The sequence below is a fragment of the Phyllopteryx taeniolatus genome, chromosome 6, assembly GCF_024500385.1.
Source record: "Phyllopteryx taeniolatus isolate TA_2022b chromosome 6, UOR_Ptae_1.2, whole genome shotgun sequence".
NCBI classification, from domain to species: Eukaryota; Metazoa; Chordata; class Actinopteri; order Syngnathiformes; family Syngnathidae; genus Phyllopteryx; species Phyllopteryx taeniolatus.
In genome coordinates, this window is record NC_084507.1 from 9,395,099 (window position 1) to 9,414,386 (window position 19,288).

The following is a 19,288-nucleotide window of genomic DNA, read 5'->3' on the forward strand; positions in this document are numbered from 1 at the left end:
AAATATGCACATTATTTATGTTGGAAATATAGTTTATACATGTTGAACATTGAAGAAGATATTCATCCCGCTAGCTGTCATTGATCAAGTAGCAGCAGTACTGTTATTTAATATTCATTCCCAATGTGTAATATGCTTATAAAATACAATAAATAAACTTTGCATTACCTTCCACTATTTTATCTACATGCTATCCTATATTTTTTACAGTCCTATATGATTTTTTAAATGGTATATGTGTATATTTTTTTTCGAACAGCTCATGTTTGCCTTAGTCTTTTCTTCTGTTTCGATGTGTAATGGATCAAGTAAACTTTCCCGGTGTGTGATCAATAACGGGTGATTTTATCTTTTCTGAATAGAAAAGTATCCACAAGCCTCCTGGACCATTGACAGTTCGCCTATTGCTATAACTCGCCTCTTCCCTCCCACAAACACTTTTCATGATTTAAAGGTGTCCTCATAAACTGTCCCAGCTGACTCCATGCTAATAAATCTTCCTACGGAGAAATTGATTTCTGTGGAGGTAATTTCACAAATGCGATTACTAATAGAGAAATATTCAAACCGAAGGTCATGCACATCATTGATTGAAGCCTTGACTGATATTGAGGGCAGGTCTCCAATCTGCAGCTGCTGACCTCACGTATAATCTCTGTATGGGCCACGTGCACTAGAATGCCCGAATCACACCATTTGCTTGTGTTATTGAATCCAGTGATTCCCAAGCACTTTGCTGCAAGAGATCCATCAGGGAGGCCACAGGAAATTACCCAATTTCACATTATTGCTCCCAAAAGTATTACTTATTTACTCAAAATAATGTATCTTTGTCCATCTATCTATGCAAATGACTAGTGTTGTGACCGGTCTTGACCACCAGCACTGATCTTCTATTCTTCAACTTAATTCAAATGATAATAAGGAGAGGCACTTGGTAAAACAACAAATACCTTCAATTCCTTGTGTTATTAACCCCCCATCACCTCCGTGATGACTGCAACCTTTGTCGGGGTTGTGACTAAGGGACACCCCCCCCCCGCCTCACACAAGCGGAAGTGAAAGGTGCGAGACGTCAGTACGAAACTCAGTGAGGAGACATGTCCGCGAGCTCAACGGTAATTAAATTTGGCTTCTTCAACCACAAAGACTATATAAGTAAAACAACTCCCCCCACCCAAAAAAACAACAACAACAACAACAAAACACTCTGTGGTGTGTAAATTCTGAGGTCTTCAACTCACTGAAACGACGGGGACAACGTCAAACTTCCTCTCGAAAGAAAACACGAACACAGGTAAGCTAACGACAACTGTAGTATTAGGCCTCCCACACAGTTTCTAGGCAGGACACGCCCTGATCGAATGTTACTGGCTCCAGGACACGCGCCGCTGCACTATGATTGGCTGTTGTGTCCCCGTGAAACACGCTCTACTGCTTCAAAACGGGAAAAGAAGTATGCGACTTAAACGGCGGCGTTATTGTTTCCCACTAAAACTAACCCACCCTAATCCTAACCTTAACCCATCCTAAACCGCCTTAAACGCAAACCCTAGTACTAAACCAAACCACAACAAACTTCTTTGTTTTTGTTTCGCACAATTGTGACCCATGTTTGGGACATCTGCGTAGCATGCCTTTCCCGCGACGCAGGAGCCAATCATGTTGCAGTGGGGAGGGGGCTGGGGGGGTGTCCTGCCTAGAAACTATGTGGGAATCCGAATAATGCGTAAGTAACACCGGCGAATCAAATTTTGTCTTTCTGAGATGATTTCTACAAAGACGTTTTATTGCCAACTTAAATTGGCTTTAATTTTTAATGGTATTATTTTATTGGCTGTAGCTTATGCCAAATCAACTATATCAACTACGTATACCATTAGCAGCACTCGTAAACTAGTTTTACATTCTCATTTCATTTTGCTGCAGTTTTTTGTTGTTGTTAAAATACATTGCATTATTACCAATTACTGTACGGTTTTATACTTTTCTAGGTTATTTAAAGACAACATACAGTGGAAAAAAAAAAAGATTTTTTTGAGCTCTGAAATTTTAGCGGTGCTAGGATTCATTTCAGGGGTGCTTCAGCACCGCCAAAACTGGGCTAGAAATACCTATTGTATAGACCAGATCAACATTATTTAAATATACACATACAGTTGATCATATTTGGGACATTTTTGTTTGGTGGTGTGCCGTAAATTTCTGCCAGGGCTCAAAAAAGGTTGGGAAACACTGGTTTAATCAGTGCTCTCGACGGGTCGACACTCTGTATCCCTCCTCTCTCGCTTCCCCGTAAGGTTCGGGACTCTTTGGAAGCTAGATGGCAGAAGAGGCCCACCGCAGTCCGGTCGGGCTTTGGCGCCGTCGTCCTTCTATCTCTGCAATGCAAATGTACCAAACACATCACGACCACAATCACGTCACAACTATGCAGAAGAAGAAGAAGAAGAAAAAGTTTGAAGTTGCATTCTGGGAATTTCTTTTATTGTTAGTATATGGACGGGACGACGCCTGGGGTAGTGTCAGGTCGTATATCCCACGCGCGTACACGCACACGCACCTCATTAACAGTCACAGCGGATGAAAAGTTGCCTCCTCCTCTTTTTTTTGCCACCCACACCCACTTCCTGATGTGTTGTGCGCACATCATATTGTAGTACGTCCGAAGGACGTTCCCCATCCCTCGGACTCCTCCACCTTCTCTCTCTCTCTCTCTCTCTCTCTCTCTCTCTCTCTCTCTCTCTCTCTCTCTCTCTCTCTCTCTCTCTCTCTCTCTCTCTCTCTCTCTCTCTCTCTCTCTCTCTCTCTCTCTCTCTGTCTCTCCCCCACCCACCTCCCTCTTGCTTGAGGCAAGCATCACAAGTGCAGATCGATAAAGGCACCATTCAAATAGTCTAAACTGGACTTGTGGGTAGTGCGCGTCCAGCAGCAGCAGCGTGTGTGGAGCCAGGCGGGGGAATCAACCATGTGCAGCACCGGGGCCCCTGCAGAGCGCACCGCGAGCCCAGAGACGCGCACACTCGATGCCCCTCTCAGCAGAAATCCTCGAGCCCTCGTCCAGGTCGCTTCGGTTCTCTCCTAAATTTCAGTCTCGCTCATTTCTCTGCCTTCAGCGAACCTAGAGCACGGCGGGCGGCGCAGTGTGCCTCTCCTCTTGAGAACAGAGAATCTCCCGGGATGAAAAAATAGGTTAGGGATTATATATTTCGAGTTGTGACAATGACGCGGATTTACAGGGAAGAATGCTACGAGGGATCCACGGAAGTGCGGGACGTCTCCAGCCGGAGATGCGTTAAATGTGGCCGAGCTCAAACCGCCACGATGAGGATTAGGACGGGAATTGTTTTTTGGAATCTCTTCTTTTCTCTCATGCTCACCTGTGTCAAAGGTAAGGCGCGTTGCAGTAACACTCGCCATAGTGTGCATGGAGAGTGTTTGTGCGTGTCCGAAAGGTTGAGTTGCGCATAAAATAGCCGATCTCTGCACACCGGCTCTGAGTTAGAGGGACGCATTTCAGTGGTTTAGCGCTCAATGCAGTCTTTGAGCGAGCCTCTGGTTAAATATTCTTCGAGCAGCGTCTCCTAATAGCCTACGTGAGCTGCTTTGATTAGAGGGCGAACTCCTAATTTGTTGAGGCGCAATGACCTGCATTCCCCCTAAAGAGTGTGCTGAAGTCGTGCACATTTCTCCTTCTTTTTTTTTTGTAACAGTAGACAGGTGCAAGGTGCTCTTGTTAGTATTCAGGTGGTTATGTCTCATGGTCTGCCAATTTTAAGAGTGACTGACTGACTGGAGGAGTATTCCTACCCTCAAATTTCACTCAATATATCATGTATTCACTGTTACAATCATGTCACTTTTCTTGTATTTGAAGACTTTCTTGCCCCTTTTTAATCATTTAATCGCATCCAGAAACATGTTGACAACAAATGTAAGCTGTTTGGATGTGCACAATGCTTGAAATAAACATTTTCAATTGAAGTGATTACCAAGTTAAAATTGTCCATCCCTGCAAACGACTTCATTTTTTCCTCTCCCAAAGATGTGTTCTAGCACAGTGTGAAAGTGCCCAATATTTATCTGCTGAGTGTGTTTGTGTGTGTGTGTGCGCGCGCGTGTGAGAGGATGGGAGCCCAGAGATTTCAATTTCCATGCAGATTGTTCGCCCTCTGAGTAATTCTCATGTTTGTCTGTTGGGGGTGGATGGAATGTTCTGCATGCAGAGTAGAAGCGCCCACCAAGTATGAGCCAAGTCAAGTCGAGCAGTCAGCCACGGTGCTGTTTTATCACCACCCACAATGTGGCAATGTCAAACCTCGGGGCCACTGCCAATCCTCCTCGTTCTGTTACTTATTAGGGAGTCAGCCAGCCAGGAATTGAGGAGGGAGTTATGTTAAGGATGACGATGAGGAGGAAATATAAGGCAGGAGGAAAAAATCAGATAGAACAGTTGTTGTTTCTAGGTGCTGACAGTCATCACGCTGATTACACAATTGACAGTGTATTAGGTATGGCTTCTGACTCAGTTCTATTTGCAAGATATTAAAATTTCTGTGATTTTGAATGAAAGTGTTCTCCTTTTGGATGTCCGGGCACTCCGGTTTCGTCCCACATCCCAAAAACATGCATTAATTGGAGACTCTAAATTGCCCGTAGGTGTGACTGTGAGTGCGAATGGTTGTTTGTTTGTATGTGCCCTGCGATTGGCTGGCAACCAGTTCAGGGTGTACCCTGCCTCCTGCCCGATGACAGCTGGGATAGGCTCCAGCACACCCGCGACCCTAGTGAGGAGAAGCGGCTCAGAAAATGGATGGATGGATGAATGTGAGTGATGCTCTGTTCTTACTCTCCACCCATTCTTGTCACTCCACCCATTATGAATAATGCATTTCAAATGGAATTCAGTCAAAGTGAGTCACTTGGAGTCAAAGTTAATGGCACTTAGTTGTTCGACTGCATTTTTCCACCTGTCACCAGAGTGTATCCACCTGTGATAAAACAAAATTAATTAACACAGAGAAACATTTTGCAAAATAAAACTTAGGGACTTCAATGTACTTTAAACTGACAGCGTGAAAGATCCTAACGCATATGTGGGTGTTTATTTGATTAAGGGCCTTTTTGTGTCCTTGATGTAAAATTTAAAGAAAAAATATATTTAAATATATTTTTTAAATAACCAGCACTGGGCATGCCTAATTATAAGTGTTGTCTAAAATGTCATGTTAATATGACTATATTTAAAAAAATTTTCAGTGGTTTTATGATGGTATTTTACAGTTTTCACCGTGTCCGAGCACAGGGTTTAGATATATGAAGCTCTATCTTTCTACTAAAAATGCTAAAATGGTCTAACGTTGACCATAAATTCCTTAAAATATAATAGAATTAATGATTTCTCATCATATATACACAAAACATTTCAAATTGTCGGATGGCGACTGGTTAGAGCGTCTGCCTCACAGTTCTGAGGACCAGGTTTCAATCCCCGGCCCCGCCTGTGTGAAGTTTGCATGTTCTCCCCGTGCCTGCGTGGGTTTTCCAGGCACTCTGGTTTCCTCCCACATCCCAAAGACATGCGTGGTAGGTTAATTGACAACTCTTGCCCGTAGGTGTGAATGTGAGTGCAAATGGTTGTTTGTTTGTATGTGCCCTACGATTGGCTGGCAACCAGTTCAGGGTGTACCCCGCCTCCTGCCCGATGATAGCTGGGATAGGCTCCAGCACGCCCGCGACCCTAGTGAGGAGAAGCGGCTCAGAAAATGGATGGATGGATGTCTGCCCCTTAAAGTTGCTGTCATTACCGCCACATTGACCATTTTCAGATCAATAAAGTTTATTCAAAATCTGATTCTTTAATTCCCTGTGTCATTTTGTTTTGTCACTCAAGCACATGCTAGGGCAGAGAGAAGTCAGACATTTTGATAACTGGAAGTGTAAGTCTTTTCCTCATTTGTACCCTTAAGTCACATAATATTTTTATTGCATGTCATTACCAAACGACTTGTAGTGTTAATATGTTTAAATATTTTCCTGTAAAAACTTGATAATCATATACAAATGTTGTACAGGACTAGCTAGCTAAAAGAAAAATTTAAGATAACTCTACTCTGTCCTGGTGATGACAGAAACGAAAATCTAAGTGCCCGAAATCAAATAAACACCCATATACACAAATCTGTTGATGAGAATTGAATACATAAAATAGATCTCGACAGTTTTGTTAGAATATAATACTTTATTTCCCACTGCACAGAACACTTTACAGTGTCAGTGGTTGTCATGGCAACTACACATAAAACTGCCATTTAACTTAAACAACACTGCATTGAGTTCTCCTTTCATGATGGAGCCTCTCAGAGGATCCTTTCTGAGAAATTTTTACACCTTCTTAATTGACCATAGAATTAAAATATGAAAGTAAATTACAGTTATTTCCATGATTAAAATTTTAATTACATTTAAAAAATAGCTGCAAAAGCTCAGATTTAGTTTTCTCTGGTCATATACCATTCTGGGTTGTCTCAAATGTGACATACTTTTCCAAATAAGACCTCGGAGCGCCACCCCTGGGTGCAATCTATTAGTTTGTCTGAGATTTAAAAAAATCTAAAGCCTTTTAAACATAAAATAACATTGACTTTTCATTTTTATAATTTTGGAATGTTTTTATGGAACATTCACTTATTTGGTTTATCATGTGAAGTGATATTTACACAATGATTAAATTGAGCACATTTGTCATTAGGTCAACATGGTGTAGTATGGTGGTTTTCTACATGATGTCCATATATAATGAAACAGTTATTTTTTATTATGTATTTACATTTCATGTTTTGTTATCAGTTTATTATTTGTGTAGAGAACTAATATGCGGTTAATGCCAAAATAACGATCTATGGTTTTAATCCACTTTTTTAGAGGAAACATCTGGGGATGCAACAATTCAAAATTTAGAAACATAATCAAATTGTAATCAAATGTAATTAGATATTACTTTGAGAAAGCAATTAAAATAGTTAACACTGATTACCACTACTGCGCATGTGTGTCACGGCCAGAAGGCAGACAACAGGAGGATGGTTCGGGCACTTTTGAGAGAAAAACAAAGCTTTACAAAAATAAAGGATGATGTTGACTGTTAAATCAATTGTAGACTATTTTAATTGATGACGTATAGTAATTGTGACTACTCGACTAATTTTGGCAGTCCTGTAGCGCAGTGAAGAAAAAGATTGTCGTTGACAGAAGCGCTCGACTATGTGTCACACAGTGATCATGAAATGACAACACCATGCAGTCCTGATTCTCTCCAATCAATCAGTTGTCTGGATTGTACGCACTTCACCTTTTAGAATATACTTGCCTTGGAATCCAGCCTGAATGTGATAACAGGCGCTGGTTGATTCTTCCATCTTATGCCAATCAGAAACTAAAAAATGCCAAGAGTCATGTAAAGTCTGCATTTGATAAGTAAAAATGTGTGGAATGCTAAGAGTACCCCATCTGTCACGTCTGTGGAAGTAGTGTGGGAAGGGTAGCAATTAGACACAAATAGCATCCTTAATATGGTTCCACCAAATAGCTACAGTTAACACTGATTGACATTACATTCTTTTGCTATACATTTAATGGTATTTAGATGGTAGTTTGTGAATAAAACTTTCTGACGTTTCATTCTCTGAGGACTTGCCTCTAGTACAGATGCATTGTTACGAAGTTAGGAACAAGCCTTTTTTAGGGTTTTGTATGAAAAACAATGCACTGTATGCTAAAATATAGATAGTGATTATTGTTCAACTGTGAACTTGTTGCTTAGCCATCTTTGAGAAGCAAAGATCAACCAAGAGCACCTAAAAATGACCTTTGTCGACAGTGAGGTGCAAAAAGGCAACAAAAAAAAAAGCCATATATCTTGATATTAAACTAAAAGTAGAGTTAATAACCTTTGACAAGCGCTTCATTCAACCTACTTTACCATTTACAAGCTAGGTAACAAAAATCAGCACTTCATATTCCATAGTTTATGACTGATTGTGTGAAACATACTGTACTTGCAGTATTGCGTTTCAGCCATTTTTTACAGCAGGAAGGTCCACTGAACTTGCAAAGGGCTAGTGCTACACAGGTTGCTGGAAAATAGTCGCGTCTGAACATGAAGTAATTCAGTCATTTTTCAATGATTTCCAGTTAAATTCTCTTGAGTGTACTTTGAACAGGGACATCACTTGATGGGAACTTGAAGGAGAAATATAAGTTGTTACAAAGACTAGACAAAGTCTGTTTCTTGAAAACTGAATTAAAGAACAATACACTTCACACACATTTTTAATTTGATTTATTTTAGGTCTTCACTGGCGGCACGGTGAGCGAGTGGTTAGAACATCTACCTCACAGTTCTGAGGACCTGGGTTCAAATCCGGCCTTGCCTGTGTGGAGTTTGCATGTGGTCCCCGTGCCTGCATGGGTTTTCTCTGGGTACTCCGGTTTCCTCCAACATTCCAAAAACATGGTAGGTTAATTGAAGACTCTAAATTGCCCATAGGTGTGAATGTGAGTGCGAATGGTTGTCTGTTTCTATGTGCCCTGCGATTGGCTGGCAACCAGTTCAGGGTGTACCCAGACTCTCGCCCGGAGTTAGCTGGGATAGGTTCCAGCACGCCCACGACCCTAGTGAGGATCAGCGGTATGGAAAATGAATGGATGGATAGGTCTTCACTACATAGTCTCTAATTGCGGTGTATCAGTTTGTCAATACAGACATGCAGTAATGTAGTCACTGTTTCATTGATGTCATTGAAGACTTTGTTGCAATGTGATTATGTAAACAGATTGCAAAGGCTTCTGCATGGCGTTGATCAGGATTACATTTTGCCTGTGTAATGATGGACTATCTACAGAGGATGTTGGGAATCATCCCACAGGCACTCTTGATCTCTCACAAATTAAGTATGAGTAAGGAGTAGGTGGCGTTTTGAAGAATTATTTGAGTTCTAGTGCAATCGGAAAGAAAATAAACTGCATAATTACATAATTGTTTGCCTCGAACTTGAATTTCTGGATTGTTGATGCATCTCTTCGAGCTGACACCTCACAGTGTGGTCTCACTGGGGTAGAAATGTACTGTAGTGCCCTGGCATTTGGCTTTTAGGTTTCTGATATACAGTATTTTGTTGGTCGTGATTAAGTCAGTATTCTTCTCCAGTATCTGTTTTAATGTAAGCAGTTCTCCTGAGGCAAGAGTTTGGCAATATGTTGTCTTGGGGAAGAAAATGGCTCACCGTTTGTGGAGATTAAATGTAATGGGTTGAGGAGACGTGTGTTCCAGAGTCAAGGCCAGAGATTCAAGATGGACTGTGCAGTTTACAGTGAAGATTAACCTGTTTAATGCCTGCGGGCATTTTCGCTGATAAGAACATACACATCCATTTGTCACAAAACATGCAGGGGTTACATCTGCTGCAATACATTTCAGTACAGTACATACAATAAATACAGTTAAATGATCAATTTATGGTGGAATGTGTACTAACAATTGAGCCATTTTCATTATCTACAGTAAAATTGTAAACATTTATGGAAAATATCCTGTTATCAGTGGAAAAATGTAAAAATCTCACCTAGACACTTTATCTTATTTCTTGTTAAAATCTCATACTGCACTTATTTTAAGATAGTTTTGACTTTTATTTATTTATTTTTAGCAAAACAAAGACTTGTTTTAAGATACAAGATCTTTTTTTCCCCAGAGTATTATCAGGTCAGGCGGCACGGTGGGCGACTGGTTAGAGCGTCAGCCTCACAGTTCTGAGGTGCAGGGTTCAATCCCCGTCCCCGCCCGTGTGGAGTTTGCATGTTCTCCCCGTGCCTGCGTGGGTTTTCTCCGGGCACTCCGGTTTCCTCCCACATCCCAAAAACATGCATTAATTGGAGACTCTAAATTGCCCGTAGGCATGACTGTGAGTGCGAATGGTTGTTTGTTTCGATGTGCCCTGCGATTGGCTGGCAACCAGTTCAGGGTGTACCCCGCCTCCTGCCCGATGACAGCTGGGATAGGCTCCAGCACGCCCGCGACCCTAGTGAGGAGAAGCGGCTCAGAAAATGGATGGATGGATTATCAGGTCAATACATACTAGTTCCATTGGGCGATTTAATTTTCCCAATTAAAACAAGACATTTCATCCCTAAAATAAGTAAAATAAAATCTGCCACTGCAACTAGTATGAATTGACCTTCTAAGATTCTTAAAATAAGTCTTTGTTTTGCTGAAAATTTTGAAAAAAAATCCAAACTGTCTTAAAATAAGTACAGTGCAATATTGTTACAAGAAATAAGATAAAGTCACTAGGACAGAGTTTGCATTTTTGAAGTGTAGTAGTTAACAGTGCTTTAAACATTTTGTTATTGACACACTGTTATTCCCCACTTGTGACCTACTAATGCACTTTCACATTTCTTCCTATGCAGTCCTAAATACAGATGTTCGTGTGTATGTTTGTGGACTGGAGTTTGACATATGACACAAGAGCAGGAGATGGGCCAAGTATGATGAGACAAAAAAAGCAGGGTGCAGAGGAGTCTTATTTAGTGTGTGTAATGTTACAACTATTTAATTGATAAAGAATTAGTTGAAAATTATTATTTGTTTTGCTATGCTTAGATCAATTTTTCTACGACTGAATGTTAAAAAACTGGACATGGCATGATTAGGAATTAATTGATGAATTAATTACAACCCCAATTCCAATGAAGTTGGGACGTTGTGTTAAACATAAATAAAAACAGAATACAATGATTTGCAAATCATGTTCAACCTATATTTAATTGAATACACTACAAAGACAAGATATTTAATGTTCAAACTGATGAACTTTATTGTTTTTAGCAAATAATCATTAACTTAGAATTTTATGGCTGCAACACGTTCCAAAAAAGCTGGGACAGAGTCCTGTTTACCACTGTGTTACATCACCTTTTCTTTTAACAACATTCAATAAACGTTTGGGAACTGACGACACTAATTGTTGAAGCTTTGTAGGTGGAATTATTTCCCATTCTTGCTTGATGTACAGCTTCAGCTGTTCAACAGTCCGGGGTCTCCGTTGTTGTGTTTTACGCTTCATAATGCGCCACACATTTTCAATGGGAGACAGGTCTGGACTGCAGGCAGGCCAGTCTCGTACCCACACTCTTTTACTACAAAGCCACGCTGTTGTAACACATGCAGAATGTGGTTTGGCATTGTCTTGCTGAAATAAGCAGGGGCGTCCATGAAAAAGACATTGCTTGGATGGCAGCATATGTTTCTCTAAAACCTGTATGTACCTTTCAGCAATAATGGTGCCTTCACAGATGTGTAAGTTACCCATGCCATTGGCACGAACACAGCCCGATACCATCACAGATGCTGGCTTTTGAACTTTGCGTCCATAACATTCCAGATGGTTCTTTTCCTCTTTGGCCGGAGGACACGACGTCCACAATTTCCAAAAACTATTTGAAATGTGGACTCGTCGGATCACAGAACACTTTTCCTCTTTGCATCAGCCTATCTTAGATGAGCTCGGCCCAGAGAAGCCGGCGGCGTTTCTGGGTGTTGTTGATAAATGGCTTTTGCTTTGCATAGTAGAGTTTGAAGTTGCACTTACAGATGTAGCGCCGAACTGTATTTACTGACATTGGTTTTCTGAAGTGTTCCTGAGCCCATGTGGTGATATCCTTTACACATTGATGTCGTTTTTTTGATGCAGTGCTGCCTGAAGGATCGAAGGTCACAGGCATTCAATGTTGGTTTTCGGCCTTGCCGCTTACATGCAGTGATTTCTCCAGATTCTCTGAAGCCTTTGATGATATTATGGACCATAGATGATGAAATCCCTAAATTCCTCGCAATTGTACGTTGAGGAACATTGTCCTTAAACTGTTCGACTATTTTCTCACGCACTTGTTCACGAAGAGGTGAACATCACCCCATCTTTGCTTGTGAATGACTGAGCAATTCAGGGAAGCTCCTTTTATACCCAATCATGGCACCCACCTGTTCCCAATTAGCCTGTTCACCTGTGGGATGTTCCAAACAGGTGTTTGATGAGCATTCCTCAACTTTCTCAGTCTTTTTTGCCACCTGTCCCAGCTTTTTTGGAACGTGTTACAGCCATAAATTCTAAGTTAATGATTATTTGCTAAAAACAATAAAGTTTATCAGTTTGAACATTAAATATATTGTCTTTGAAGTGTATTCAATTAAATATAGGTTGAACATGATTTGCAAATCATTGTATTCTGTTTTTATTTATGTTTAACACAACCTCCCAACTTCATTGGAATTGGGGTTGTATTTTGAATTCTAATTATTGTGTGAAGCTGATTGTTGTTTAATCGTGTCTTAAGCAACTCAAACAAAATGGAGTGCTCTATTGGGCTCCACCCAGCATTAGCACTGCTGATTCTGTCTCAACTAGTTTTGTGTAGTCCATCATATATGGGAAGTAAAATTACGTCCATGCAGGCCTCCGCTGTGGCACAAATGCTCCATCCATCCATCTATCCATTTTCATTACTGCTTATCCTCACTATGGTCATGGGCTGCTGGAGCCTATCCCAGCTATTTATCGGGGTACACCCTGAACCGGTCGCCATCCAATCGCAGAGCACATAGAAACAAACAATCAGTCACACTCACATTCACACCTATGGGCAATTTAGAGTCTTCAATCAACCTACCATGCATGTTTTTGGGATGTGGGAGGAAACCGGAGTGCCCGGAGAAAACCCACCCATGCACGGGGAGAACATGCAAACTTCACACAGGCGGGGCCGGGATTTGAACCCCGGTCCTCAGAACTGTGAGGGAGATGTGCTCACCAGTCGTCCACCGTGCCGATGGCACAAATGCTCTGTAAATGTATTTGCTATTCTGCTCAATACAACACTGGTATGGAAACTGGAGTTAGAATATCAGAGAGTCTTTGATCCCCCCTGAATAGTAGTAAAAATTAAAAATGATTCAACATTTTTCTCATAGGCAATTTTGTAAAATCCCTAATTGCAGCTTCTCTGTAACTGGTCACGTGCACACACACACACACACACACACACACACACACACATACACACACACACACGCACGCACGCACGCACACACACGCGCACAATGGTTGTGTGATTAAAATCAAATTCAGACCTTCGGCAGCACGACTTTGCCTACATTGATTGAGAGTACACAGGAATTGTATATTTTATCGTTAGAATACATCACAAAGTCATAGGGTTAAAGATTCAGAACAATATCAAATGCCTGTGATATGCTATCACATTATATATTATAGTATAAAATATGCATGTATTCAAAGTCTCAAGCAAAAGAGATTTTTTTTCTAATACAATGGATGTGTAGGTCTGCTTTGCATAACTTTTATGCAGTGCACTTATATTATTAATGAATTTATTGGTCATCAGTTATTTATGCAGTGACCTTTATGTTCTGATGACTTTCATTTATTGTATTCATTAAGTCTCATTCTTTGTTTAAACGCATGTCTAATTTTTGCCCAGAACTCTTTTAGAAAGGAGGCATGGTCTCGCTGATATGAAGAACTCTAGACTTCTGCCAGCCTCAATGTCCTCAAATAGCTGCATCAGCAGTTTAGATCTGTAGTTACGGTCCAACAGCAAGCATCTAATGGCGATCAGCAGCCCAAGGTCAGAGCTGCTGATCTACACAACCACATAAACTATGAATATAATGACTTTTTCCCCCCTCCCAACTCTTTTTGTCTTTTACATAATGCTGCAATTTTTAGTCAACCCCATCTAAAAGGTAGCGAGAAAGAGAGAGAGAGAGAGAGAGAGAGAGAGAGAGACCATATAGCAGATAGATACATGTCAAACCCAAAACAGCAAATACGGTATGCAACTAAAAAAAAAATAAAGAAAGACCTGAACAAAACAAAAGAAAACACTGGACATTCAAACGACTTATAATCCCCATTTAAAAAATATATATATTTATTTAATTATATAAAAGGAAAATCAATGCTAAACTGTTAATAACTAAAAAGCAGGCAAATAAACTTAAAAAAGGATACATGACATACAGTATACTTACTTGATATGGTAACATTTTAAAAAAATACTTCAATATGATATAAAGCCATGCAGATTCGTGAAATTGTTTAATAGTTTTCAGTGAAATGAAAATGCAGCTTTATGGAATCGCTTGCACAGTGAATTTCCTTTCCTGTCCATAAGGTGGCACATGTTTTCATAGAAAATGTAGAACAGCTCCTCCCTCTGGAGAACCTCCAACCTGACAAACATGAAACAGCTCGCAGTCTCCGCTCACATTGTTAAATAGGCCATTAATGGGAAGTTTACTCGAACAATGAATAAGGGGTATTTTTTTGGCCAAATGAAAAAAAAAGATGGGTTATTGCTCTGGGCCTGTTTTCCCTTTTCGTAAAAATTGAAATGCTGATGTTATTTATTTGTAACATTGGAGGAGAGAGGATGGAATAATATTGGATGCGATGTTGGCACACGGTTTCGTGTGTGTGCAAATGTATAGCTTCCATAGTGGCGGCCTAGCATCAGGTGCATGGTGCAACGTGGCGCAATAGCACTTTTGTTGGTATTGTTGTTTTTCCCCAAAATATATCAGCTCAAAAAAAGTTAAAGTACCAGCAGCACCTAGACTTTCAGAGATTGTTATTATCCTTGGCCACATAAACTTATTTTCTTGTGCAATGGAGTGCATATTTGTGCACATGCCAGCTGTTATAAAGGTGGCAGTGTATCTGATTGGAGCATTTTTCATCTCAGTGCTTGGCAATTTAAAACCACCAAATGGAATATTACACAGCTAGTTTTCTACATTTTAGTGGCACACTCAGGAGGTAATAGTAATTCTTTAAAGAGCATCGTTTCAGGTTCAGTTGTTTGTTGGAGTTTCTTTCTCATCAAGCATGCAGCATGTGCATAATGCACGACTGTGGTTATGCACATTTTATTTGTTTGACTAGTGTAGGCGCAGCAGAACCACACAGATAAACTCGACTCTGGGGGCATCAATTTAAGGTCTCTGTCTCGACCCATGGTTGCATGCATTGCTGGTTGTGCTGATTAAATAATTATTTCTCATCCCTCCACATTTGATCTGAGGGAGAAAGTGTAGTTTGCCATTGATCTGGAGAACGTGTTTGAATTTCTGCAAAAAAAAAAAAAAAAAAATGTAAATACGCTGCCTTTTGCCTTGGGGCTTCACAGCGATACATGACCTGTGATTTTAAATGTATTTTCATTTGTATTTTTAATTTAGGCGGCACAGTGGCCGACTGGTTAGAGCGTCTGTCTCACAGTTCTGAGGTCCAGGGTTCAATCCCCGGCCCTGCCTCTGTGGAGTTTACATGTTCTCCCCGTTCCTGCGTGGGTTTTCTCCGGGCACTCCGGTTTCCTCCCACATCCCAAAAACATGCATGGTAGGTTGATTGAAGATTCTAAATTGCCTGTAGGTGTGAATGTGAGTGCGCATGGTTGTTTGTTTATGTGTGCCCTGCGATTGGCTGGTAACCAGTTCAGGGTGATGATGGCTGGGATAGGCTCCAGCACTCCCGCGACCCTAGTGAGGATAAGCGGCTCAGAAAATGGATGGATAGATGGATGGATTTTTAATTTAAAATCTGAGGAATTCTTTCAAAGTTGACAATACTCAAGGTCACGAACATCAGTCCTAGCACTCTTTTATCATCAGAAAACATTAATTACAGTATACACAATTATTTTTACTTACCAACTGGTGGGAAACTCCATGTTTCTATTTGTTCGATTCCCTAATACAGTGTTTGCAAAAAAATTGACCTCATTTTGCTGTCCGATAACAAAGCCAATTCGCACTCAATTGATCTAAAATTGTAACTTGATATGTAAAAATTAACTTTAATGTTCAATTTGAGTTTAAGATTAATGTTAGTCTATTTTAATATTTTTTCAGGGTGAAGAAGGATATTTTCTTGCAATAAAAGACATTTTATGTTTTAGAATATGCTTGAACTCATTCAAACAAGAGTGCATTTTCTAGCAAATAGAGGTTGAACAAATTATCGATTAATTAACAACTGATCGATTATCAAATTGATTGAGAACTATTTTGATAATTAATTAATCGTTTAGAGCAGGGCTGTCAAACTCATTTTTTTCGCAGGCCACATTGTAGTTACGATATCCCTCAAAGGGCCGTTATGACAGTGAAACCATATGGATCTTTAATCACCTCATCATATTATTATACAGTGTTTATGCACAAAAAATTGAGGGAAAACTACTTTTGAAATCAGAAGACAAGGATAATAGTTTGTTCAACCATTGCTCAAGTTACTGGAAAACAGGTAACAGAAAATTCCTATATCTCAACATTGACAATTTGCAATTTTGCTACAGATTCATGGAAGTTGACACATGATTTGCTTCCGGGCGCCACATAAAATGATGTGGCGGGCTGCAACTCGCCCCTGGGCCTTGAGTTTTACACCTATGGTTTAGAGCCTTTGTTCAACTTAACATTGTCCAAATCCTCAGGATTTCAGTCAAGAGGCTGATGAAACCATGAAATAAGACTGATTATCTTTGTATTTAATCAAAATAAGACATTTGCGGACGGCTTCTTTTGCTTTGGAAAAGAATGATCAACATTTTTGCCTGTTTTCTGACATGTTACGGAACAAGACAGTAACTGAATCAATCAATTAATGTTTGTGCATTTTCTGCACTGTCAATTTGAAATAATATCCTGTTTTTGAGTAAGGGATGGAAATTATTATTATTATTATTTTAAACCCAATTCATTTCTTAATTGATAATCGACAAGATTCATCACTTATTAAAAATAATTGTTAGTTGCAGCCCTATGAGGAAATTTAATAAAAATACACCAACAGCAAAGCAGATTTGGACATGGCATAAAAAAATTCCAAAGAGAAAGGCAAAAAATCAAACTGTCATATGGAATGAACAATTGTGAAGTGTTATAAAATTGATATATATCTGTATCTAAAAAAACCTTTTTTTTATTATGACGCCCATTTAGTGTGCCTCAGACATGTGATTCTTGTTTCTTTACTCAGATATTCATATTTCAAATGGAGCCCATTTTTTGGAACAACCTGCATATGAGAATACCAATTTGCACTTATATTTTTACATTACATGACATGTTTCAATATAGAATTCTGGAGGTACATTTTCTTTATTAAATTGTGTCTGTTAGTAAAAAAAATTAGGTGCTTTTGAACACCCTGTATTGTGTATTTTTTTTAAAACAAATGACAAATTACAACCAAAATACTACTGTATACACATATTGTTAAAATCTCTGAACGTGCCAGTCAAAGCTGAGCATGTTTTGTTGTTGTTACCAAGGCAGAATTTGATTCAGCTCCAGTGTTGGACCTAATTAGGATTTGCAGGTGATGTTTACATTTTATGTATATAATAAATACATAAACACTATTTCATTTTATGATAAAAATATGTTTTATATAGGATGGAGGTAGAAAGACACATTTTGCAGCTATTTATTGACCAATGTTATGCAGCCTTTATCCTTCTCCTCTGCACTTTGTAATTCAGCCTCAATGATTGATATCTACGTATGTTGGCTGCCTCCTCTTTATGGGCAGGTGTAAATCAATGCATGTATTGTGTATTTAACATTGATTGTCACTATTGGTTTCAGCTTCTATTAATGAAACCCCATCGTTATGAACAGTGTAAACTACATTTAAGCATAGGGATTTTGTATATCAAGTACAGGGAGAAAAAATTATGTGGCAAAAATAAGTCAAGAAGAGAAGCTTGAAAGTGCATAGCTCAGTAGGCTGTTAGATGGTGGGCTCAGACTGTCTTTGAAGAGACACCCTGTGATGTATGAGGGGTGAAGGCAAAGCACTATAGATCAAACAGTGGCCCATGTAGTGCTCAAAGCAAACCTTCTTTCTTCCTAACAGACTCATTTATTTTTTGACTTATTTGCATTAACATCCAGTGACAGTCATTGTTACATACTCTGTAAGATTTTGTGCATAACATTTAAAATGGTAGTGAGGTCACACCCAGTTAGTGTACAATGACTTATAGATACAAAGCAGTATTCATCATTCTATGCAATAGAGGGTGGTATGGCTAAGGGGTAGAATAGTGAGTGGATTGCTGGTTGAACTCTGGTTAACCCTCAAATTTGGCAAACAGTTCATAAATAACATACCACTATAACTACCATTAATGTGAATTTCTTCACTAAAAGGGAACACTGTACAGTTTTTACCTTTAATGTTGTATGCTAAATGTTAACTATTGTTAGCCTAATAGCATAATTGCAATAAAGTAGTGTTCAAGTAATTTGTTAACGTTTTCAGAAAACAAGACAAAAGCACAACAAATTCAATAAAGAGTCCAGTTGCCTCGATTCAGCTTTTGCGTATTAACTTGGTCTGGATGATGAAGAATCTATTCAGGCATGGCAAATTGTAATTGTAAATGGAGTGCACTTATATAGCGCTTTATCTATACCATCACGGTGCCCATAGGACTTTACAGAGGCTCACATTCACGCACACATTCATACATCAATAGACGGCTGCTGCCACGCGTGGCGTTGTCAGGCCCCCTTGGAGCCACTTCAGTGTCTTGCCCAAGGACACTTTTGACACCAGACAGTCGGATCCAAGATTGGAACCGCCGATCCTTCGGTCAGTCGGTCAAACCACTCTACCAACTGAGCCACATTTTTTAGCAAACAGATTGGTATTTTTTAATATTGTGACAAGGTGTTTAAAATGAGAAATATGCTATTAGGCTAAATATATTATAATATTGCCTTTGAGCCCCTTGATGCAGTTTTTCACTTGACATACAGAATATCTTTAAACATTATAACCTGTAAACCATTTTCTTTTTGTATTCTCAGTAAGAGACAGGCCCAGCTTTCACACTTAGTAGGCCACATCAATTTGTGAGTAAACTGATACAATCTCTGGATTTATGTCTGCTGGTGTGCCATGAGGTTTTTCTTATGTAAAATGGGTGCCTTGGATCAATAAAGGTTTGCAAACACTGCTCTCTTCCACAGCTTCTCGAACAAATAAAACTATTCACACAAACACTACAAATGGTGAGGTTCTGCACAAAAATGACAGCTAAGCTACTATTGTTCACCTCTATGTCATGATTCCGCAAACCAATACACACTATTACTCAAAACAGAGCTTGAAGTAAATTTTTGTGTACAGTTGTT

At 39.6% G+C, this 19,288-nt stretch overlaps 1 protein-coding gene across 4 annotated transcripts in view; it reads left to right on the forward strand.

The window, feature by feature from the left end:
- The first annotated feature begins 2,832 nt into the window (after window positions 1–2,832).
- LOC133479563 (CUB and sushi domain-containing protein 3-like) overlaps window positions 2,833–19,288 on the forward strand; it is a 283,130-nt gene continuing 266,674 nt past the window's right edge. For all 4 annotated transcript variants that reach the window (XM_061776717.1, XM_061776718.1, XM_061776719.1 and 1 more), the window contains exon 1: window positions 2,833–3,391. In XM_061776717.1, coding sequence (XP_061632701.1) covers window positions 3,223–3,391 — 169 coding nt within the window. In that variant the 5' untranslated portion in view covers window positions 2,833–3,222. The remainder of the gene's footprint in view (window positions 3,392–19,288) is intronic.